The 25,736-nt window shown below is 41.3% G+C and overlaps 1 protein-coding gene across 9 annotated transcripts in view; it reads left to right on the top strand.

Moving 5' to 3' along the window:
- The window catches only part of ZNF827 (zinc finger protein 827), a 182,946-nt gene that overhangs the window by 75,676 nt on the left and 81,534 nt on the right, over window positions 1-25,736 (top strand). For all 9 annotated transcript variants that reach the window (XR_010112043.1, XM_055111878.2, XM_014344757.4 and 6 more), the window contains exons 6-7: window positions 15,890-16,129; window positions 19,096-19,153. Coding sequence is in view for 8 of the 9 variants with exons in the window: in XM_055111878.2 (XP_054967853.2) it covers window positions 15,890-16,129; window positions 19,096-19,153 (298 nt within the window). In the remaining variant the exon portion in view is untranslated. The remainder of the gene's footprint in view (window positions 1-15,889; window positions 16,130-19,095; window positions 19,154-25,736) is intronic.

The following is a 25,736-nucleotide window of genomic DNA, read 5'->3' as shown; positions in this document are numbered from 1 at the left end:
ATGGTTAATTGGAAAAATAAGTTTCATCCATCTGAGAAGAATGCTTTAGGTTGAAGCTGACAGAGAACAAAGCTCTATTAAATGTACATTTTACTTTTTAAAAAGAACCATCTCTCTTCAGTGAAGATTCTTTTTAATTTATTATGAAATAATGGTATCTGGGAACCTTTTTTTAGAAGGGCACATGTACCTAATAAATCAAGATAGTGTTGGCTGTGAGCCTCAGATAATACTACTTTTTTCAATGTTCTTTGCTGTTAAATTTCATGATTATTCCTGAGCAATGTTGGCTTTCATTTAGGAGAAAAACCTTTCTCTACCTCCCCTCTATGTAATCTAAGACCATGTTGGAGACTCTTCTAAACAATTATTTGAGGTTAATTAGAGATATAGCTTAATAATTTCTCAGAGCAAAAACTTATTTGCTTATTTGGTATTTTCCCTTGGAAAATTATGGTCTAGCAAGCTTTCTAAGCAGTGTGACTTCAGTAATCTATACGGATGGAAAATACATGTTGTATTTTTATGTTACTGCCTTCTCACATTTGCCTCCTTCAGACTTGGAAGCTATCTAGTTAGGTGGTAGAGACGATGTGAGGCCAATTTGTACTTAGTTCCTTATGATTCTACCTGCTTCCATAAAAGGCTAAATGTAGAGTTCACTTATAAAGTGAACAGGTAGATCTAATCAGTCTAGTAAGTCCAAAAATCAAAAAATTCACATATTCATTTCAACTTTTTTTGAGTCCCTGGAGAAATTTATTGAATCCAGTATTCTGCTTTTCTAGAATTTATGTATTTTATTTTATTATTTTTTTAGAGACAGGGTCTTGCTCAGTCACCCAGGCTGGAGTGCAATGGTGTGATCATAGCTCACTGTAACCTTGAACTCCTAGGCTCAAGCGATCCTCCCACCTCAGGCTCCAGAGTAGCTAGAACTACAGATGTGCATCATCACACTCAGCTAATTTTTTTTTTTTTTTTTTTTTTTTGTAGAGACAAGGTCTACTATGTTGCCCAGGCTGGTCTTGAACTCCTGGCCTCAAGCAGTCCTCCCAACTTGGGAGGACTGGGAGGTATGAGCTACTCACAAAGTACTGGGATTACAGGTGTGAGCAACTATGCCTGGCCAGAATTTATATATTTTATGTTTTAGAGGGCATTTCTAGACTGATTTAAATGTACCATCTCATTTTAAAAACTGTGTGTGTATGTGTGTGTGTGGTGGGGGCGGGGTGTGTATGAGAGAGACAGAGTTTCACCCTGTTGCGCAGGCTGGAATGCAGTGGGTTCCTGGGTTCAAGCAATTCTATGCCTCAGCCTCCTGAGCAGCTGGGATTACAGGTGCCTGCCACTGCGCCCGGCTGATTTTTTGTATTTTAGTAGAGATGGGGTTTCACCATGTTGACTAGGCTGGTCTCGAACATCTGAGCTCAGACAATCTGCCCGCCTCAGCCTCCCAAAGTGCTAGGATTACAGGGGTGAGCCACTGCGCCTGGCCCATCTTTATTAAAATATAATTCACATACCATAAAATTTACCCATTCAAAGTACACAATTCAATGATATTTAGTATATCCAACAGAGTTGTGCAACCATCACTACATCGAATTCCAGAAAATTTTCATTGCTCCCAAAAATGTCGAGCCCATGAGCAGCAGTCACTCTCTATCCCCACCACCCCCACCCCCAACCCAGGCAACCATGAATCTACTGTTTCAATAGGTTTGTCCATTCTGGACTTTTCATATGAATGAAATCATACAATATGCAGTGTTTTGTGTCTGGCTTCTATCACTTAGCATAATATTTTCAAGGTTTTTCTATGTTGTAACATAAATCAGTACTTCATTTTTATGGCTTTATTCATTTTCAATTTTTATGATATTCCATTGTATGGATATACCACATTTTCGTTTATGAAGACATTTGGATTGTTTGCCATTTTCTGCTACTATGAACATTAATGTGCAAGTTTTTGTGTGGGCTTAGGTTTTTAATTCTCTTGGGTATATACCTAGGAATGGAATTGCTGAGTCAAATGCTAACTCTGTGTTTAACATTTTAAGGAACTGACACGTGGTTTTCCAAAGTAGCTGCACCATTTCACATCCCCACCAGCAGTGGATGAGGGTCTCAATTTCTCCACATCCTTGCAAAAACTTGGTTTTGTCTGTCTTTTTTTTATTATAACCATCTTAAGAGTGTAAACTAGTGTTTCATTATAGTTTTGATTTGCATTTCCCTGATGACTAATGATGTTGAGCATATTTTCATGTGCTTATTGGCCATCTGTATATCCTCTTTGGAGAAGTGTCTATTCAAGTTATTTTCTTACTTTTTAAATTGGGTTATTTGTTTTTATTCTTGAGTGTTTAAAGTTTCTTATGTATTCTGGACAGAAGTCTCTTCTCAGATCCATGATTTGCAAATATTTCCTCCCAGTTCTGCCAGTTGTCCTTCGTTTTCTTAATGATATTATTTGCAGCATGAACGTTTTTAATTTTGATGAGGTCCATTTTATCTCTGTTTTTCTTTTGTTGCTTGTGAGCCCTATCACATTTTCCATAAATCCAAAAATTAAGTAAAAAATGCAGACTTGTTTAATATTAAAAGGAAAGTCTGTCTCATATTCACATAGTGCTATTTAATTTTCAGAGATATAAAGCCTGTGAAACCAAATTTATTGAATAATACCTCAGTGGAGTGGACCCTTCTGACTCCCGTATTTGCTGTAGCATTCTTTATATGTCTGATGGCAAAGAATATTTATATGTCAACTTTTTAAATGACTTATAGTGAATGTGACCAGCAATGGGCCTACAACTAATGGCTGGATCACTTTCCTCATTGCCATACACACCGTGAGCAATTATATATATATATATATATATCCCATGGCTGGGGGACAATGAAATATAAATAAGAATTAGACTTTTTTTAGCCCTTGAAAACTCAGTGAGAATTGGAGATATTGGGAGTACCAAATCTATATGTTATACAAACAGGGAACAGATCACTTTAATTAGGTAAAAACAACATATTTCTATACCCAGAGAAACCTTCTCTTGAAGCTCTAGATCTTGTTAAGCTCAGAGGCTAGACAGCAGTATTGTTAACCTGACCATTTAAGCAGGTCAGACTCAGAAGTAGCTGGATGCAGCCGCCCTGGAACTTGGTTCTTTCTCAGCTACAAAGAGGAACTTATTCCAACAGGCTCTCTGGCCATACCTGGTGTTACACCCGCTCTGGCCAGTAAGCACCCTTCTGTTTGTTTTGTAATTCCACATGACCTTTACAAATCCTCAAAACCATACACCTGAATGGCTCCTGCTGCTTTCCCCCGCCCCATATGGGAGCTGTTCCAGCTCACACCCTCAAGGCCAGGGCCTCTGCACCTCCCTTTTTAGCCCTCAAGCTTCAGGCTACCCTTTTTGCTTTTTTGACCCAGCTTTCTCCAAGGCCTGGGATTCAAAAGACCAGACTCAAAAGGGCTCTTGTTTTATTATCATCTCCCTGTCGCATAGCTGCATATGTTAATATAGCCACGAAAATTTGTATTGGCTTGTGTTCCCAGAAACCAGGCAAGAACTCTGACAGTAATTTAACGTGCTCCACCTTCATCGTAGATTCCTTTTCTGTTGGACTGCTTCAGGACTAGGGCAGGGAGGGGTCTGGACGCAGCAGGGAGTGGGTAGGGCTGCAGGGTGGTGGATCTGGTGTGGGGGCGTGCTGGAGGGGCTCTAGATCTTCCTTTACAAATATGGAGCAAAAGAATTAAGAATGACGCCTAGGCCTTCCTCTTGGATTCCTGCATCTCTTTCTGTTTCTGGTATAAATGACTACAGATGTTACCTAATCGGTAACACATACTTGGGGCACAAACGGAGAGGCCGCTGGTAAATACGATTTGATGATGACGACTCTGAGAAGATGCTTTATTTTCCGAGGGATCCAGTTGCAGTGTGGTTGCAAATATTTGAGTAACCAGTGAATCTGCTCAATTTTTCACTCATAGGACCTGATGGATAGAAGGTATGTACCTTGCACCATTCTAGGTTTTTGAGGTTCCTCCCAGCGGCCTTTTGGCTATATGTTAATACAGTTATAGTCTTGTGAGGGAGAGCTTAATCATTATTTTCCTTAAAGAGATATCAAAAGCATTCTCATTCCACAGTGGTTTTTCTTCTCATCACCATATTAACCTTTCACCTTTAACATATTCATGTCAAAGAAGGGGAATATTTGCATGCATAATTAAATCGCATGAATGTGGTGCCCATCTGGATACATGCTGGTCTCATAGACCTACCCCTTGAGAAGGGAATCCTCATTGCTAAGTAGCTTATCTGCTGCCAAGAGGCCGGGTCACCCACTGCGCAAGGGCTTTACTGCATGGTGGGGCAGGGGCTACTCAGTGCATCTGTGCACCGCACTGGAAGATGCATATAGTCTGAGAGTGATGGACCCTTTCCATTGGGCAGGGGAGTGTCCATATTAGCCCAAGAATGGAAACTTTCACAAAGAGAATTATTTTTCTCTTATGGCTTTTAGGATTCTTACAGAAAGACAAATGATTTAAAAGTGTTTCCCCGCTATCAAGCTGTAAGGGCCTGTGGTATTCTTTCTGAAGGGATCTTTGTCTTCCCTTCTAATAATTCTTCTCTTTACTCCACCCATGTATGCGTTTTTCCCATTTTAAGCCATCCTGAGTTTGTGCTATGAGTTGATTTACTTCCTTTTTTCTAACTACGGGATAGCAGCTGGATTCAAGCACATTTCCTGGTTTCCTGTGGCTTGCCATATGCTTGTATCACTTATCTCCACAGCTGGAGAGAGGAGGGAAGGTTATAGAATTTATGTGCGACCCATCACATTTTATCTTCGGTACAAAATCAGATGGCGAGGGTCACTGTTTAAAGAATAAATTATGAACTTGTTTCTTTACTTCCTACTACTACCATCCTTTTCCCCATAAACCCACCCTTGCCCTAAACATATGTACACACTTCCCCTATTTTTGCTACCAGAAATTCTTCCTGCTATTTTGAGGTAGAGGGCATTTATGGGGACAGCCTTACAGAGCTCCCTGTGGTCCACATGCGTGTTTCCAAAGGTGCATTAAGAGCCCCTCCCCTCAAGAGGGAAAGAGGCCCTCAACAGAACCAAGGATTACTGAGAAGAAGAGGTGAAATTGCACTGATTTGTGGACCTGATTATATGAGTGGGATCTCTTGCCTCTGCACATTCAAATATTGGTAAGAACTTTCACTTGGAAATCAGCCATGTTTATTTAGCCATCATATTGGGTAATATGTAAGTAATACATTTTTTAGAACTTTTTTTCCAAAGAGCTGTGAAGAAGAAAGAAGAAAGCTGGGGACTGGGAAGACAGTTTCATCAGGACAGAATTACACGTTTAATCAGGACAAATCTTTTCAATGACTCCTGCTAGATCCCACTACATTTGCACCCTGTTTATCCTATCATACTGTTTAAAATATTTTCTTCCAAAGCATTGTTCATACTAGAAAGCTGTCCCTGCCTGACGTTCAGCTCTCCCGGAGACACCCAGGACTGGGGTATCAGTCCTGTGTGTAACTGTGAGTGTTCAGTGACTAGGGTCTCGCTATCCATTGTAAGGGTTGCGTCCTCTTCCCCCTGCCATCTGGTTGGCTGTTTCTGGCTCTTCAGCACCTGCTCTAGAGCGGACGCGAGAACCAGAGAGAGGAAGGCAAATTAAAATGAGTCGCTTACACTACTTGTAAGTAGCTTTGATTTAAAAAGCATTTGGAAAAGAAGGTTGAAACACAGCCAAAATACATCAGGGGAATATCCATGCACTCTGTATCTCCAGAAACTATGGGGAAGTGAGAGCCCGGAGGGAACATTATCTACTAGTGGGAGGTCCCACCCCACAGTCCAACGACTCCCACAGGCATGGGACTAGGGACAGTACCCTATCAAAAACAGGGACTCATTATTGGCTGTTGTGAAGATTTCTTGGGGGTTTAAATGAACCCTATATTTCTCCTCCTATCTTTCCATTTCTTCTTTGTGACCTCCTTCCTTTTTGTTTTATTTCACTTATTCTTTCATTCAGCAGATATTTATTGAGCTGCTACCATTTTCCAAGCCCTGTTTGGTCACTAAGGATACAAAAGTGAATAAGGACCTCACCTGCATGGAGCCTACGTTCCCTTCCCACCCCATCTATTGCTACCATATCTTACTCCTCGTATTGCCTGGGTTCTGGTCTCTGTTATTATCTGATTCTCCACACTCTGCATGTTTATCAGCCCTTCCCTGCCTGCTGGGAACATTGACCAACAGGAGTGAAGTAGTCACGGCTTTTCAGCAGCGATATCCTTGCAACAGATTCATTATTATTTATATTAGCAATATTTGTAGATTAATATTACTAGTATCTACTAGTGTTATATACTAGTGCATATTAGTAATATGTAGCACCACATAAGAAAAGCATGTTAAACTTGTCTGCGTATACTGAACCCCTTTGACCCTCTGGACGTGGAAAATACTTGAAAAATTGACAAACTCTCAGTTATTAAAATAAAACTTCTTTTGCTCCTTTCCCTCCTTGGGCATTAAGGAATCCCTCTGTGCATAAAGCAATGGCTAACCCATCAGTTGACAGAGATGGCCTTTGCTTTTTGGTAATTTTTTATGGTAGCAGGGATTCTACTGAATCTTTCAGGAGTTGTTTATTTTTTCATCATTTTTCCTTTTTTTTTGTTTTTTTTTTTGAGACAGGGTCTCTCTCTGTCACCCAGGCTGGAGTGTAGTGGCACAATTACAACTCACTACAGCCACAAACTCCTGGCCTCAAGCTATCCTCCCACCTCAGCCTCCCAAGTAGCTGGGACTACAGGCATGTGCCACCAAGCCCAGCTAATTTTTTGATTTTTATCTTTTGTAGAGACTGGATCTTGCTATGTTACCCAGGCTATTCTTGAACTCCTAACCTCAAGCAGTCCTCCCACTTTGCCCTCCCAAAGCACTGGGATTACAGATGTGAGCTACTGTGCTGGCCAGAATTTGTATATTTTAGATTTTTATGTCTTAGAGGGGATTTCTAGGCTGACTTTAATGTACCGTCTCATTTTGAAAAACATCTTTATTAAAAGTGATCCTCCTGCCTCAGCCTCCCAAAGGGCTGGGATTATAGGCATGTACCATTGCCAGGAATCCTGTTTAGAACCCACATGCGCGTGCACACACACACACACACACACTCTCACACATGCACACACATCAGCACTCTGGTTCATGGAAGGATATATAAAGGCCTATTATTCACAACAGATAAGGATGGACAGGGCTTAGATTTATTAAATGGCAAAGGATAATAATGTTAAATAGCTTTAAGGTTAGATCAGATACTTTAATTGACCCTTTCCATTTTTTTCTTTTTTCTGCCTTTTTAATATGAGACAGGAAAAGTATATTCTGGACATTAGATGAAAAATAGGTTAATTTTTTTTAAATGAGATCATTTGGAATGTTACCAAATGGCATATATATAGTTCAAATGCACCTCTTTAGCTAATTTCTAGTGAAATTATTAAATGAAAAGAAAACAAGATGATTGGGAGAGGTTTTACATTTAACACCAGGACACTCAAAGTTCAACAGATAATGACTGAGCCACCCCACATCATCTGCTAGGCTGCCAAAGCTAATCTCTCTGAGCTCCCAGCGACTGAAGGATTTTAATTTTGATGTTGATTTGGACAAAAGTGAAATTGAGTGCAGAATTTGTTATGTTTGAGGGACATATTCTGATATCTGGTCACCAGAATCAAGTTGAAAACTCATACTGCAGGTGTGGGCATACTGTTGTGGCCAGTCTGACAACATTTGCAGATATCCAACTGAGTTAGCTCAGTCGAGGACCTGTTGCATTGATAACTGGTGTAGAGGACACAAGACTAATTTAAAAATGTACGTAAGAGTAAAGCAACAAGCGCTTTGATCTTGTAGAAAATGATATGTTTCATGTACCCCAGAAAGAAATTCCAAGTCTCACTAACTCTTTTTTACCTGTAGAGTTTGAGCTCAGCATTTTTAAGACATGTTTGTTCTTTGCAAATTCAAAAAGTTAGCAAAATAGAATACCTGGTGCTTCTCAGGTGTTTTTCTAAAATTGACTCTAAGTTGATCCCCTGCTCACCTCTGTCTACTTAATTATGAATTCTAATTTGCATAGCTAATTCTAAAGACATTTGTTAATTTTCCTTCCTAAATTTCCAGGTATTATACTGATAAAGACGGAAAATGTTGGTTACTTTATGATTTTGATGATAAAATTCAAGAAATCAATTCTGATAAAATACCTTTGAAATTGTTTTAGGAATAAGAGTGTGTGTGTGTCCGTGTGTGCGCACGCATGAGAGAGAAAGAAGGAGGAGGCATACAGAAAATCCTAGTTCTATCATTTTAAACAAAATTCTTCTAATGTTTAGGCTACTGTAAAGATTGGTGTCACCACCAGAAAAGAGTATTTAATTCAATTAATTAATGAATTAATTAAAGAATTAATTTGCCACAGATTTTTTATCATCTTCATCATAGACATTGGCTTGGTCTCGTGGTTTGCTCAGTTTTCCCTGCACTATTCTGAGTGAAATGTGGGGTGTGTGTGTTTGTGTGTGTATGTGTGTACTGGAGGTCATTGTATGGTTTTCTGTTGAAAGCTACCATTCTTGAAGTTTCTTATATATTGAGGATAACTAAAGGAAAATGTGCCCACTACTGTTTTCTTTTATGGAGAAAGAGTCCCCTCTTTTTCCCCAGGAACAGATGGCCAGTTTGTCGAGGAGGGAGAGCAGGCCTGGGAGCAGGCTTGCATCGCCTCTCTCTGGGGTGTGGCAGCACCCATGGGCAAGCCCCAGTATTGGAGTTCACTCCTCAGAGCAGGAATGGGGAGCTTTTCCCCACCAAGGGCCACACTGTAGATAAAAATGAATTTTAATATATTACTTCCCTTGGAGAAGAAGCATATAATAAGCCAATCCTTTATAGAACATAAAACTTGTCTTGGCTGGGGACACGGTGGCTCATGCCTGTAATCCAGCACTTTGGGGGACCGAGAGGGCAGATCACCTGAGGTCAGGAGTTTGAGACCAGCCTGACCAACATGGAGAAACCCTGTCTCTACTAAAAATACAAAAAATTAGCCGTGCATGGTGGCGCATGACTGTAATCCCAGCTACTCAGGAGCCTGAGGCAGGAGAATTGCTTGAACCCAGGAAGTGGAGGTTGTAGTGAGCCAAGCTTGCGCCATTGCACTCCAGCCTGGGCAACAAGAAAGAAATTCTGTCTCAAAAAAAAAAAAAAGCTTGTCTCAATCGACTTGTGATTCTGTTTTGTGATACAGGGGGAGACACAGTGTAGGGTAAAAAAGCCAAAAGAGAGAATAACATTCAGCATCTAAGCATTGGGTTCTTAATTCTCATAACAAGGATGGCGATACAAGGTATCTCCATTGCACTGGGTACCTAGCTCCAGTCATAGGGTGAGGGGATGACTTCAGGGCCCGAGGCTGCTTCACTTCCACATTGCTTCTCTCTAAGAAGGAGAAGCCAAACATGTAATTTCAGACTTCTGTGGAATAAACATTTCCTTTTCTGCTCCATCCTTGGCCTCCACGCCAGTAGATCTGGGGCTTAGCCATTCTCTGAGCAACCAAGAAAACCCAGCCCAATTCTTCATTCCATTGTGGTTTTGGAAGGGCAAAAAAGAAGGCAAAGGGAGCAGGCATCTTGCCTTTATCAGATGCCAGCGGGTGCCAGGCCCAAGATAAAGATGTTACCATGGGATCTCATTTCTGGGTCCTGATCATTTGTTTCACTTCATTGGTCCTTTTGGTCTGCATTCTTGTTCACAAAGTTTTAAGTAATGATCAATGCTAAGACCTGCAGGAATCAAATTTCATATGTGGAAGGTGTTTGCCCATCCAAGACCTTTGTATCTTTGAGGCTCATAAGTTGGAGACGAAAGATTTTTGATTTATCCCATTGAAAAGCCTGTCACTCTAGAAAGTGAATGGTGTCAGCATGGCATAGTTGGCAGTGCTTTTAGAGGCTCTTTTAAGCTTCTTGTTCTACAATACTAGTTCCAAATCATGATAGCATGCAGTCGAGAGGGAATGACCAATTGGTATTGTTTATATCAGTGCCATTTCCAGTGTTCCATCCTTTCATATTTTGTTGTAATCTGTAGCATGTATGAGTGTTTGCAGCAGATTGAGGGCCCAGGAAGGGAGGATAACATTACACACCACCGTGTGCCACACCTCAGGTGATGTATAGGGCAAACATAGCATTAAGCTTGCTCAATGCGCCATGCCCTGTGCTGTCTTGGGGATATCCGAAAGATGAACAAGAACTAAGCACTCCCCTAAGAGCTCAGTGCAGAGAGGAAATGAATCTATACAAAATAATTGCTGTGTAAGGCATCACAATATTTATAAGGTACAAACACTCTAGATATAGAAAAGATGAGGGAGAGAGTGCCACTCGAGGAAGATACAGGAAGGCTGCTCACAGAGGGGACATCCGAATAGGGTTTTGAAGTTTGAATAGGGTTTTATCAGGATATTTGGGAAGGAAAGAGCACATAACAAAAGATAAGGCAAGGAGCAGCATGCTCTGTTGAAGCAACTGGAATATTTCAGTATTGCAGGAGCACAAAGTCACATGGAGGAGTGCTCAGAGATGAAGTAGGGAGGGTGGGGCTGAGGCTTTCTGTGGGACAGAGAAGGAATCGTTGTGCAGGTGGAAGAACCCAAGGGCAAGAAGGCAGAGCGCAGGAAGCTCACGTGGCACCTGCAGAGCCTCCTGCTTCTCTCCTGGCTTCCATGCCACCACACCAGGTGGGACTATTCCCTCTCTATCTCTTTTTCTTGCTCTTTTCTTCCTCCTCTTAAGGGTAGGTAATAACAGTTCCACCCCATCCACTGCCCTCTGCTTGCTCTCTTTTGCAGACCTCACTCTGTCCCATGAATTCAGATGACTTCCCATCTCCATGTCACAAATGTCCTTCCCTTTCCACCTGTAAGCCATCACAACCTCCACTTCCTGTGGGAAACTTGAATACTTAGGCAACACAGAACTTCTTCTCCTGAATTTCTCCTCAGCCCAACTTTGGTAGTTTCCTTACTCCTAGTGAGGAAGACTTCCAAACTCCTAGTGAGGAAGACTTCCAAACTCCTAGTGAGGAAGACTTCCAAACTCCTAGTGAGGAAGACTTCCAAACTCCTAGTTTGGAAGATAAAAAATATTATCTTCCAAACCTTGGAGACTTACAGTTCATAGGATTTTCATCTCACCTGCCTCTCATCCAGTTCCTGTATAAATTTCATCCATAATTTCTCTCACATTTGTTTCTTCATTTTTTTTAATTGAGACTTTTTTTTTAATTGCTCTGTTGCCCAGGCTGGAGTGTAATGGTGCAATCAGGGCTTACTGCAGCCTCGACCTCCCAGGCTCAGATGATCCTCCCACCTCATCTTCCCAAATAGCTGGGACTACAAGCATGTGCCACCACACTCAGCTAATTTTGTACTTTTTTATGATATAGGGTTTTGCCATGTTGGCCAGGCTGGTCTCCAAACTCCTGGGTTCATGCAATCCATACACCTCAGCCTCCTGAAGTACTGGGATTACAGACCCAGCCTCTTTTCATTCTTAATTCAGACTACAGTCAGCCACCAAGTCCTTCCCATTCAACCTCTGAAATATCTTGTAGTTTTTTTTGTTTTTTTGTGGGTTGTTTGTTTGTTTGTTTTGAGACAGAGTCTCCTTCTATTGCCCAGGCTGGAGTGAAGTAGCACAATGATAGCTCCTTGCAGCCTTGAACTCCCTGGCTCAATAGATCCTCCCACCTTAGCCTCCTGAGTGGCTGAGACTATAGGCACACCACCACACCAGCAGCAACAATATATAGACCACCTGGGATAAAATGACTATTTGTCCTATTATTTTGGGAAGAGATTCTAAAAGGATTCACATTGTGTGTGTACAGGAAAGAGTAAAATCCTGTGTGTGCCGACATGTCCCTGGGTATGGGAGACAAAGCTAAGAGATAGTAGAAATGATTAATTCAACCGTTGTTATGTTAGAACACCCCAGGCAAAAAGAAGAGAGCTGGCCTGGGGACCAAATGAGGTATGTAACAGAAACCAGTGTTGCCAGGTCAGCCTGTCCAGGAACCTGGCTGAGATGGCGATTGATACCAGGCCTAGGCTAGAAATGAAAGGAGCTTTTTCTTCCTTCTTTGTCTTGTGTGGTGATTGAACTTTCTTTGGAGCAAAAACTAGAATGTGGCAAAAACTTTAGAGCCGTGGTTTTCAACCAGGATGGTTTTGCCCTTCCCTCCCCTGAGAAAATTTGGCAACATCTGCAGTCATGTTTAGTTGTTAAAACTAGAGGATGGAGCCCAGGATGGTGGCTTGTGCAGGTAGCCCCAGCTTCTCAGGAGGCTGAGGCAGGAGGGTTGAGGCCAGGAATTTGAGACTGCAGTGTGCTATATGACCACACCTGTGAATAGCCACTGCACTCCAGCCTGGGCAACGTAGTGAGACCTACATCTCTTAAAAAATAAATAAATAAAAGTTAGAGGATAATGCTACTGGTATCTAGTGGGTAGAGAGACCAAGGATGTTGCTAAACATCCTACAATGTGCAATATAGTCCCCCACAACAAAGATTATCCAGCCCCAAATGTCAGTAGTACCGAGGTTGAGAAATCCTGCTTGAAAAGAAAAGCCAAGAAAACACTTGGCAATAATGCTATTGCATGGAAGAGAAGGGACTATGATATTTACTGTATTATTTGTCCATTGTTTCACTTGTCCATTGAGATGTTAGTTTGAAAACTCCTCTCCCTGAGTCTGGAATCTGTCAAGTAAATTAAGAAGGTCAAAGGCTTTTTATCAGTGATCAGTGTTTTGTGCATTCTTGAAAGGGCAAGGGTTGTCATAAGAAAGAGCAGAAAGCACTTCATGTAAATCATACTTGATGTGATCCCAGGAAGCTTTTAAAAACTAATTTCATTAAATTTAGTGGTGCAAATAGCCAAGTGATTTTTTATTCCATGGTCAAAGCTAGGGAAATGAGGCAGGGTGGTATGAGGTGTGAGGAGAAGATAAATAACAGAGCTTCTTTCTGGCTTTGCTTTTTATAGTGTCAAGTTTTTTTAAATGAAGTGAATCCCTTTGTATTTGTCCTAGTATTCTTTTGTGTTTGTCCCCAGGCCTTACAATGACTTCCCAGTGCAAGATTCAGAGGCACCATTATGTACCTATGACACTGACCCCACTGTTTATTTTCCAAATATTAGGTACTTTGGGGAAGCATGATGAGGGAAGCTGTGTTGTGACTGCCCATGAGGGTGGCTGATCTGGCTGGAGGTCAGGATGGCTGTGAGGTCACCAGATCCCTAAGGGGCTTGAGGGAGGAAGATCAGTTCTCCAGGAAGAATCAGATGAACTGGAAGTAAAGGCAGAGAAGCTAAGTGTGTATCTTGGACAGCTTTCTTCTTCTTCTCTTTTTTTATTTAAAAAAATTTTTTTATCATGACTGACTGATTCAGTGAACTTGATTTTTATGAGCTGCTTTGCAGACATGAAGAGAAAAAACAGTTTGGCAGGAGTAGGGAAAGGGGGGAGGGATCTAAAGTAAATACCACACTTGCCTGCAGTTTAGTCGTTGACAAAAAACAAACAGTTTTCCCTGAGAAGCATGTGTAATATGTCAGGAAGAAAAAAGAGCAATTAACACTCTTCTTACATAAGATCTTATTGATAGCACTGTATTAATTTTAATCATTTAGGTTAAAATGCTCTCTTTTTTTTAACTACTGGTCAATAAACTATATACGTGTCTTTGACGTTCACCCATGTCGTGCTTTCCAGGGAAAGCGTGGCTTTTTGGCCCTCCCAGCTTCTAACAATGAGGTTTCCCTGATGACATCTCCTGACTGTCCCACAGATCAGCACTTGCTTTACACTGCTTCTTACTGTTTATCTGTGTACCTGTGTGTGTGTGTCTGTCTGTCTGTCTGTCTGTCTGTCTGTCTGTCTGTCTATCTATCTATCTATCTATCTATCTATCTATCTATCTATCTATCTATCTGTCTATCTATCTGAAGTTTCCTAGGTCTGCTGTAACAAGTTACCACAAAGTTGGAAGCTTGAAACAACAGATATTTATTCTCTCATGGTTCTGGAGGCTAGAAGTCTGAAATCAAAATGTTGGTCTGGCTGCACTCCTTCCAGAGGCTCTAGGGGAAAATCCTGGCTTGCCTCTTGCAGCTTCCAGTGGCTGCAGGGACTCCTTGGTTTGTGGCTGCATCACTCCAGTCTCTGTCTGTTTTCACATGGCCTTTTCCACTGTTTCTATGTCTTGTCCTCTTCTGTGTCTTATTAGGACACTTGTCATTGGATTTGGGACCCACCTAGATAATCCAGGATGATTTCATCTTGAGATTCTTGACTTAATCACATCTGCAAGGACCTTTTTTTCCCAAATAAAGTCACATTCGCATTCACAAGTTCCCATGATTAGGATGTATATATTTCTTTTGGGGGACCACAATTCAACCCACTACTCTATCTGTCTGTCTATCATCTATCTGTTCAACTATCAAAATCCTCTTTGTTTTTTGTTTCCCAGTGTGCTGAGTACACAGTAGTTCCTAATTATTATTATTAATTTGAAAGTGTGACCTTATTTTATAGCGACCCAAGTTATTTTCTGGGCTAATTATCCCACCTTGTTTCAAAGATGTTTTATCATTAACTCTAAGCAATAGATGGACATAGACACTCCACCCTTACAAAAGAAATATGTGTTTCAGACTAAAGACCCAGCATCTAATAGCCACACCTAAATGACACACAGTAAATTGTACCATTATTATAACTTGTAAGATTGCTGTTTTTCTGGGTGTTGCTCCTTGGGCTGCAGTTAACTTCCTGCGTGGTCTTCCATACACCTCCAGCAAGGTGCAAATGTCTCCGTTGAATTGACCCTATTTATCCTTGATTAATGTATGTGCCCTAGAAGAGAGAAAAGCGATTGGTCAGAGCTTTAAAAATAGAGGGAGAGGCCGGGCGCAGTGGCTCATGCCTGTAATCCCAGCACTTTGGGAGGCCGAGGTGGGCACATCACCTGAGGTCAGGAGTTGAAGACCAGCCTGGTCAACATGGCGAAACCCCGTCTCTACTAAAAATACAAAAATTAGCCGGATATTGTGGCAGGTGCCTGTAGTCCCAGCTACTCGGGAGGCTGAGGCAGGAGAATCTCTTAAACCTGGGAGGTGGAGATTGCAGTGAGCCCACATCGCACCATTGCACTCCAGCCTGGGCAACAAGAGTGAAACTACTTCTCAGAAAAAAAAAAAAAAAAAAAATAGAGGGAGAAAACCATAATATTAAGATGCTTGTTCTTATTTGATTCACTGACTTGAATAAGTTCTAAAGCAAGAACAAACATTTACCATGTCCTCTCTCAGTTCTGGAAACAGTGTGGTAGAGAGGAAGGGGCACATGTGGGTGGTGAGAGACCTTGGTCAAGAAACATAGGCTCCAGCTTGCAGGCCAAGGCCTGGCCCTGCTACCATCTGTGTGATCTCGAACAAACCTCTGAGTCTCTCTGGGCTAAAAAAAACTGAAGTCTCCTACCTTTTCTGGTATTAGATGATTGAGCCAATGGTTTTCAAACTATGGTCCAGTGTGCCGCGCACGCTCATTTTTCTCTTCCCTGCCACAATCTTTATGGTTTTCTCTGTGATTAGAAACTGGGTCTAGCTTGGAATTAAGAAATGGTGGTGTTTTTGTTTCTCTTCATTCACCTACTTGCAGCGGAAAGCTACAAGGAAACACAGATGGTGAAGATTAAAGAGGAACCCATGGAGGTTGACATCCAGGACTCCCATGTCTCGATATCACCCAGCCGGAATGTTGGCTACAGCACTTTAATCGGGCGAGAGAAAACCGAACCCTTACAGAAGATGCCAGAGGGCAGAGTACCCCCAGAGAGAAACCTCTTCAGTCAGGATATCTCTGTGAAAATGGCTTCCGAGCTCCTCTTTCAACTGTCAGGTATGTTTATGCACAGGAAAATGTCAATTATTGGAAATCATTGAAGGAAAACCCTTCTAACACAATTTTTTAAAAAAAAAAACCTGAATTATAGGATTTTTTAGACAGAAATCAATTTTGTTGCTTTAACACACATACTGCCACCCAAACTAACAGTTAATAAAGTGTTGCCAAGTAGAATTCCTGCCAAACTTTCCTTAATAAATAGTTAAGAATCACTTGAAATTAAAACTCTATTCAATTCTGCGCAAATGATTCCTGTTGACTGGGCTAAACACCTCACCTCTAATTTTGCTTAGGCAGTTGATCTGATTAACAGCCTTTTTTTTAATGTGCAAAAGATAAATTTCAATTTATTCCAACAGTGACTGAATTACTATGACTTCCAAATTAGTGTGGTCTGAATTAATGAGGTTTTATTGTATCTTGCCAAAACAAAAACAAAACAAAGAAGGGAAAAGCAAAAGATGAAGGTATGAGGACTATTTCCAGCTATAGCCTTAGCAGAACAGTTTCTGTAAACCAACTTTTTGTACTGCACATACTTACAATTGAAAAGTGCAGTAATTACCAGCTTAGTGAGGTGTCTGGATGAAATAGTTAAGGATCCCAGTACCCAAGTTGTTCCTTTTGTCATCTCTTTCAAGCCGCATAGCATTTGTCCCTAACAAATTTAATATGCTTCTATTTTTTTGCACATGATTGAGGTTGATGGTATATACATATATAAGATTCGGATAGAAATACATACAAATACCTTGTCCAAAGTCAAGCACTGGCCTACAATATTAAAGTTTATGCATCAATAAAGCCTGTTACTAATGTTCAACAAACTCTGTTTTGTTATGGATAACACATTTAGAGCATCCATTTAATTCTCTCTTAAGGAAGATACCAGGAAAGAGAAAAAGAGCTAAAATCTGTCTGTCACCATAATAGTTCACCTTCTCATTGACCTGGCAACACAGCCCATAGCTGTGTAATTATCAGATGGTGCTGAAAATGGTGGCCTCCAGGTCCTCAAACAGGGATGGTATTTGTGCAGATCTCTGCAGTAGCCGAAATCACTAATTCTGTAAACTTAATAGGACACACAGATCTTTGCAAGCTCCAAAACAGGCTACTTTTATTTATGTATTTTTTGAAGGATGAAGCTTATCTAAAAACAATATAACTTTAATAATGATTGAGGAGTTAAAATTTGCAAAAGTGTGACCTGCGTGGTTCTTTTCAGAAAGTCTCTCTAAACCGTATGCTGTTGCAGTCTCCTATCAGCTAAAAAGTTTGGGTCTGAGAGTTCTCACCCTGGCGCTGTCACTGCCTGGGTGACCTCAGACAAGTCATTTAGCCCCAATTTCCTGCTCTCTGAAAGAGTACTGGCTGTGAATCCAAATTCACGCTCGTTGTCATTGTTGAGTGGACAGAAAGGAATTGTCCATGCACACATGCATGCAGTGGCTTCAGACTAGCAGTACAAAGTGTGAGACGGGTGTTGCAAATCTTTGTTTAAATTTTTCCAAAAATCCACAAGATTAAGAGATTCTTATTTGCCCTGCTGTTTAAATCTGAAACTCTTATAGAGTTGGCCAGGTTTTTTCTAGATATTAAAAGAAGCCATTGACAGCTGTGACCATCAGTGTAGGGTCCTCACATTTGAACTGCATTGGGAAGGCCAGAGTTCAACTTTTGTGTTCTTGAAAGCTCATTAAATAATTTCTGACAGCTGATAGATGTAGACCTCAAGCCACAGTAAGGGAGGGTCTACCTCTTCTTGTCTAAATGATATTTTTTTGTCCCTTGTGACATTTATCAGAATAAGCACTGAATGACTGCAGCACGAAGAGGTCTTAGGCTGTTTTTATATCCCCTCTCACAAAGGGGCCTCACAATACAGAATGCTTAAAGGTTGTCATCAAAGTCAGAGGCGGAACAGTTGCAACAACTGCAGTTTTCATGCTGAATCAGAGGAAAGCAGAAATTTTCAGCTGGGGAAAGATACAGTGGAAATAACTGTCTCTGCCCATAACTCTATGTGTGTGTGAATGTGTATGTGTATGTATATATTTACCAAGGCCTCATTCAAATCAGACCACATACTTGATAGTTGATATTTGTTACTGTTTCCCTTTGATTGGTTTTACTTTTCTTTTTTTTATTATTTTTTTGAGACAGAGTCACACTCTGTCGCCCAGGCTGGAGTGCAGTGGTGCAGTCTTGGCTCACTACACCCTCCACCTCCTAGGTTCAAGCAATTCTCCTGCCTCAGCCTCCCAAGTAGCTGGGACTACAGGCACGCGCCATCACGCCCTGCTAATTTTTGTATTTTTAGTAGAGACGGGTTTTCACCATGTTGGCCAGGCTGGTCTTGAACTCCTGACCTCAAGTGATCCACCTGCCTTGGCCTCCCAAAGTGCTGGGATTACAGGCATGAGCCACAGCACCTGGCCTGAGTGATGGTTGTTTTTTGTTGTTGTTGTTGTGGTTTTTTTTGTTTGTTTGTTTGAGACAGAGTCTTGCTCTGTTGCTCAGGCTGGAGTGTAGTGGCGCGATCTCGGCTCGCTGCAAGCTCCGCCTCCCGGGTTCACGCCATTCTCCTGCCTCAGCCTCCCTAGTAGCTGGGACCACAGATGCCCACCACCATCCCTGGCTAATTTTTTGTATTTTTAGTAGAGACGGTGTTTCACTGTGTTAGCCAGGATAGTGTCGATCTCCTGACCTCCTAATCTGCCTGCCTCAGCCTCTCAAAGTGCTGGGATTACAGGCGTGAGCCACTGGATACTATCGACATGCTTTGGATGATTGTCTTTTCCAGTAAGATGGGGAGGATCTGGATGTTTAAAAAAGAAATCAAAAGAAAACCACAAAGGAAAAAGAGAGATGTTGAGGGTTTTTCTGCTTAAGGCTAAAAGATGCAAGTTGAGTGAGAACAACCTAAGAGGTGTATGTTTCATTCTTTCTCCTTGCAGAAAAAGTGAGCAAAGAGCACAATCATACAAAAGAAAACACCATCCGGACCACCACCAGGTAGGCGACTTTGTGTGGGTTCCTCCAGAACACCTCGTGTGGGCCACCAGCCCGTACTACATGTTGAACGTTGCTCCCCAAACCTCTTTCTCCAACTGGGTTCAAAGGAGTCACACCCTTTACCACCATGTTCTACCAGAATTTCTCAGTTGGTAGAAACAATACAGACGTAAAGGAGGAAGACCACTAATATGTACTAAACATCTAATAGGTGTCACTTTGCTGGGAAATTTTCCATATGTTATTGTTTTGTATTCCTGACAATAATTTTGTGAAGTAGATGTTATTATCATCCTCTCTGCAGAAGTCTCCTGGCCTGAGAGTTGAGCTGGGTGGCTCAGCTGGGACTGGGGGCTGGGTGTGTATCTCACGAAGGCCTCTTTCTGTCTTATTGCAACCCTGCTCCTGACTGCCTCCCTGACTGTAGGCTGATAATTTGTCACCAAGGATATCCCAAATTTTTTTTAACCTCCCAGCATTATTTGGAAGGCAAAGATTTTAAAGGCAGAAAAAAGATAATGCTTTTTAAAAATTGCAAGGAAATTTATATCATTTACCACTGTGGACAAGGGAGTTTTTTCACTTGCCAAAGGCAGTCTGAGGAGGTTAGCCAGTGTGGGCTGCCCACCGTCCATCTGCCGTTGTGAGAAGAGGAGGACCAGCCAGTGCTGCTGCTCCCATGGAGCTGCTTCCCATGAAGTCCACCCAAACCTGAAACGTTGTAGGTGAGAGCCAGCAGATGAAAACCCCACCACTGCAGAAAAGGAGCTCAGGGGAAATGCATTCTCCACCTTTGAAGGACCATTCTCCACTTCCAAACCTCCCTCCAATTTCTGAGTTAGCCCAAGATATGAGCTTTACAGGATGATCAAGAGCAATACACATTTTTAGGATGAACAACTAGGAACAGTAGAAACTAGCTGGGAGCTACCAAGCAGTCTTTAAATCAAGGAACTTTGCTTTCCTGAGCAAACAGAGAAAGATGCTTCCTGATGGGAACAGTTGCTGGGTTTTGTGTTTCTAATTCTTGCAACAAAAGGTACAAGATATTTTTCTTCTTGATGTCTTATTAATTGACCTCAGAGCATCATCAGGCCTGTGGACAGTACTCATTTAAACTTCAACCTGAGGTTTTAAAAAAATATTCCATTAATTGGAGTTTAGGAATGTCAAATTTCAAAGAGCAATTAAAACAGAGCCAGCTTGCCTCACACTGGGTTTATTTTATTTATTTATTTATTTATTTGAGACAGTCTCACTCTGTTTCCCAGGCTGGAGTGCAGTGGCCCAGTTTTGGCTCACTGCAGCCTCCACTTCGCAGGCTCAAGCCATCCTCCCACCTCAGCCTCCCAAGTAGCTGGAACTACAGGCATATGCCACCATCCTCTGCTAATTTTTGTATTTTTTGTAAAGACGAGGTTTCGCCATGTTGCCCAGGCTGGTCTCAAACTCTTGAGCTCAAGCGATCTGCCTGCCTCGGCCTTCCAAACTGCTGGGATTACAGGGGTGAGCCACCATGATTGGCTCACACTGGGTTTATATAGTTTTAGGGAAAGGAACCTCGTTCTAATAGAACAGAAGAGTGGTATGTATTAGTCTTGTGTCTGTATATAAGTATACAGATAGAAAATGAGAGTAGGAAGATGGACTGCAGATTGTATTGGGAAATGGCTTTTGGGGGATGGAAAGGCTATTTTGTATATTAAGTTTGATGCCCAAATAGGAGATGTGAACTCCCATGGAGTCCATCCTGCCCCCTCCTACATCTAACCTTAAAGCTATTTAGTGTATCTGCTTGTGTCTGTGGGTCTAAACATTGATGAAATTGGCCAGATTAGTAGACCTTGAAAGACAGCAGACTAAACATGAAAAAAATTCATTTTAATTTGCTGCCATAGGATTCTTGAAGTGTTATAGGTTAAGTCCCCTAGAGATGGAGATTCTCGTGGAAGTGCTTTATTGAAGGAATGCTCTCAGAGGAACCTGCAAGGAGGTGATGGGGGCAGAAGACAGAGGAAGGAGAAGGAGAAGGAGCTGACAGGAAGGATGTGGTTTTAGCTGGTTTCTAACTAACTTCAGCTGCATCCCCCAGGAAGGTTCACTAGCTTCAAGTAATCCCCTGCAGGGGATGTATAACCTCCCATGTTAGGCGGTTCCAGTGGGGACAGCGGTTCTCACTTATAGTTATCAGACAACACTTACAGCAAACTCCGGGATAGGTGCATTCGTGCCAGAGGGAGGATCTGGGCAGGACCCCACTAGCATGATCTATGGAGGTTTCTGAGGGCTCTTTAAGATTACATAATATTTATACAACAAAAAGATGTGCTGCAAGACCATATTATTTTATGCTTTTCAGGTGTTCTCTGGGAAGAGGTAAGAGGAGGCCCCAAGTTGGCCCCATACAAGGATTTTAATGTGTCTCAAGCCTAAACTGCCTTGGCTGGAGCTGAAGCATGATTATAGGATAGAAGAGAAAAAAAATTTTTTTAACCATTTGGCAAAAATGATGCAATCCTTAAATTCTCCTCTTGCTGGGAGATTATGAGTAAGAGGAAATCCGAATTAGATCTTTTGCCCAAAGCAAAGGAAGAGGTTCTTCCTGTGAGCTCCCGGCATGATATGGTGTTTAGAAATCAGTGTTAAGGAATTCTTGGCTTATAGTTCTACAAAGTCCTCAGTGTGGTTTTTTTCCTTTTTCCTTTGAGTAGAGGCAGCTTACTTGATTAGCCTATCCATAAATAGATCTCTTTTTTACCTCTCGCCTTATTACTTCAGGTGGAATAGAATAAAATTTTTATGCCAAGAAATCCTTTTTAACCTGAGTTAACTGATATCAGGAACAGAAAAAAAAATGCCAATTTTCTTTCTTCTTTCCTGACTGCTGTTTTAGAAGGAACTCTTACTCTGCAGGTGCAAGATCAGTGTGTGGATTATGCTTTAAGGTGTGATTTGTGATACATTTCAAAAAGATTTACATCAAACCTCTGAATTTCTGTATCTTCAGATTTTTAAGTACTAATGGAGTGTTTATTTAGTAATCATATCTTCTGTGTTTGATTTCCTAGAAGAAACTGATCATTCAGAAGGACGGTTCATGACTGGAATCAAGTTCAGAATTTTTCGCACTTTGAGAATAGCTAGGTATATTTAAGGTAGTTTCGTTTGTAAAGGGCAGGCCTGAGCACAGCACTGAGATCAAGCCTTCCCTTGCCTTTCTCATGCTGATGAATGCCTACGCTCCTCCACTCCTTGCCATCTCCTGATCCTAGGATCTGGATATCCAAGGACATGAAGAGACACAAAACTGAAGAAAGGAGCTGACTCTATCCCTGCCTCTTATAAACCCACAGCTTCCCTCACAATTGTTTATCATTATTTATCTCGATGCTCATTTCAACCACAAGACTAAGGAAAAGTGTAGCAGCCCAAGAGGAAACACTCTGTAGCTTGGCATTCCAATACGTGCTTGCCAGTGAGTCATGGGAGTGCTGATGCCCGTGTCCTACACCAAGAGAACACGAAGTCCACGGATGTGTGCTGTTAACTCTCCATCCCGTATGGGTTGGTGACTGCACTTTCCTCACCATCAAATCCTCCCTCCTCACACCTGTCCAGTGGCAGCTCTGCCCCTTGTTGATACCTCTGTTATACGATAGGTAGATAAGGAGAGTGAAAATAATGGGAGACAGTATTCTTTGCTAGCAATTTTTCTAAAGGGGTTTAGGTGAAGCTAAAGGTTGAAACTAATAACTACCAAGTTTCTGGATCACTGGATCTCTACCTCATTTTTAAAAACTCTTATAATGGAAAATTTCAAACATATACAGAAGTATCTGTCATCCAATCCAACAATCATCAATTAATGATTTATGATGTTTTATCTATCTCCCTCCTCTACTTCCCCCTCCCTGTAGATTATTTTGAAGCAAATCCCAGACATCATTTTAAGAACTGGTTTGAGAATGCCGTTTTTTTGTTTGTTTTTTTTTATCCTAAGAACTTAGACTCAGCTGCTTAAATTAGGATAATCTTCCCAAAAGTAAAGGAGAAAAACAATCCACCAAGGCACACCGTGTAGCCAGGCAGAAAAATCAATCTACTTAGCAGCTTGAATGATTGAATCATGTGGTCCTGCTCACCAGTGCCTTAACCTTGTCCCTCCACCCTTGTTTGTGTCCTCATCGGGGCACTTCCTATTGAATCAGTCCTTTAGATGCAACTTCACCGTAAATGCTAAAACAGCAGTCTTTTTCCTTGTTTAACCTCAGAGTCTAGAAAATTCAATCCAAGTGTAAAGAAGGCTGTGGGTCTCCTTTGAGATAGTGTGTGGACTGAGTGTTGTTAATGCCACTCTATCTGACAAATGAGATGAGGAGAGAGTCCCAGCCAGACCCATGAGAACAGAAGGACCAAACATTTCAGACTAATAAAATCCTGATTTTTCTATTTCATTTCCCAGCACAAGCCTAGGTTCTGCAGGGAGCAGATAACTAACTATTATGATCATTTGGTAGATGAAAATACATGAGGCATGATATCATAATCAGATCTCAAAGTTTAATGGAATAAAAAGAAGATCTACATCCTTTGACATGGACCATCACCCAGCCAGATGCTGGATAAGATCGAAATAGGAAAATGGAACCCTAGAGTAAGAATCAGATAGCTCCTGGCAGGTGAATTGGACATGCTCAATGTTGTGTAACACCATGAACTTCAAACAATGGCTGCCAAGAACCCTCTCTTGGTTATTTGTTCTCTCTTTTCCCCATTAATAATTCAGTGTCCATGGGGGTATAAAATTGCAGGCCTATAACAAATACTTTCTCACACCTGGCTTTCTTTGTTCCAAAAGCAAGGAAGAGTTTGCCTGAATTGTTCTTTTCTCCATTACTAGACAAAAAGCAGAAGTGGGAAAATCAGAGAAAGATAGACTCATATCATGCTGTGCAGACCAATATTTAATTTGCCCCATTTTCAGAATTTGAAATGCAGGCTATTTTTCTGTGATTTAGATAATGGCACATAGTGTTTACTAAAAGACATATTCACTTGGAATCATCCAATGTAAAATTTTCCTTTGTGATGGTTCGGATGCGTGTCCTTAAATGTTTATGATTCAGTAATAGAAATTGCACAAATTTGTAAAAGCATGATGTGTTGCCTCAATTCACACAATTTTCCCTTTTCAGTTCTTTGGAAGGAATAAAAGAATAATGCTATATTACCTTAAAAAGTAAAATATTACTTTTAGAGAACACTGAATCAGACAGAAGCAATTAAGAAAAGAAACCAGAAACAGCAAATGAAATTGATATCTAAGGAGGTCTCCATATATTCTCTTTACCCTTTACATGTTGTGACTTTAAAATTAAATGCAATGAGCATTCTATTTCCAAAGAATGGAAATTGCTACTAATTTCACGGAGTCCCTTCAGTTAGGACATTCATTTCTTTTTGGTGAAGTCAAGGCTGTTTGGGGGCCTCATGGTGCCATTGTACATTTTAAAAAGACTCCCTCCCTTAGTACACTGCCATCTACTGGAATATTGTCACAATAAATCTGATGTCTGTGACGTTAATCATGCCCCTCTAGATGTGGTGCTTTTGTGCAGTGCACAGCCTACACCACTATCTGCAGCTGCCCTGACACACATGCTGACTTGAGAGTCTTTTCATTGGCAATACATTCTTTGCTACTTATCTTTGAGCTTCTATTTTTCAAAGAAATTAAAACTGATCCTTGAAAACAATGGAGATACATACACACACACACACACACACACACACACACACAGAGCCTGAAATTACTTTGTGCATTGTTGCCATTTGGATTTGTTTTTCCTTCCCATTTCACCAAGCCCTTTCTCAGTACTTTGTTCTATTCCTCTACTCCATTGTCCTATAGATATTTGCCCTCTACCATTTTTCCTCCCTTCATGACATCTATACCGAAATGTTGTATTGGAACAATATGCTTCCAGAATGGTTCTGTGTTGTGTTACTCTTAAGAGGCAAATTTAAATCTCCTTTTCAGGATCTGAAGAGGGCTGTGCCTTTCTTTTCATTTCCCATGGACACTCCCGTCTTTATTTCTACTGGCTTGCAATAGTATTCTCTCTTGTTTTTATAACTCCTAATAGTCAGGAGTGAAGTGTAAATTGGTAAGTCTCTGTCAGTGGACATCCAGAGACTGTGTTCCCCTCTAGCTGCCTTTGGCAGGTTATGCAAGAATGATATAACCAAAAAGTAGGTGAGGCTTAGATGCTGTTCTTATCTGGAATTTTCTCTGAAGAGTGTCTTCATGATTGTTACTAGAAATATATCAACTCTTTCAAGGGTTGGCCTCTGTAAAGCAGCCCTCTTGCATGATGCGGTGGGCCAGGAGACCATCCACATTTCACTAGCATCGTCTGTAACTTCCACATGACAGAGGCTTGCATCACTGCAGAGAAGACTAAGTTCATCCGTTCTGAGCTCACCTCAGCAGAAAGCTCAATGTCTTTGTTTGTGTATAAAGTCAGATTCCTGCGGGAGATCCTCCACAAGCTGACATTTCAAGTATCCGGATGTGCAGGGT

This window comes from Pan paniscus, chromosome 3 (assembly GCF_029289425.2).
Source record: "Pan paniscus chromosome 3, NHGRI_mPanPan1-v2.0_pri, whole genome shotgun sequence".
Taxonomy (NCBI): domain Eukaryota; kingdom Metazoa; phylum Chordata; class Mammalia; order Primates; family Hominidae; genus Pan; species Pan paniscus.
This window is presented reverse-complemented; position numbering and strand designations above follow the sequence as displayed.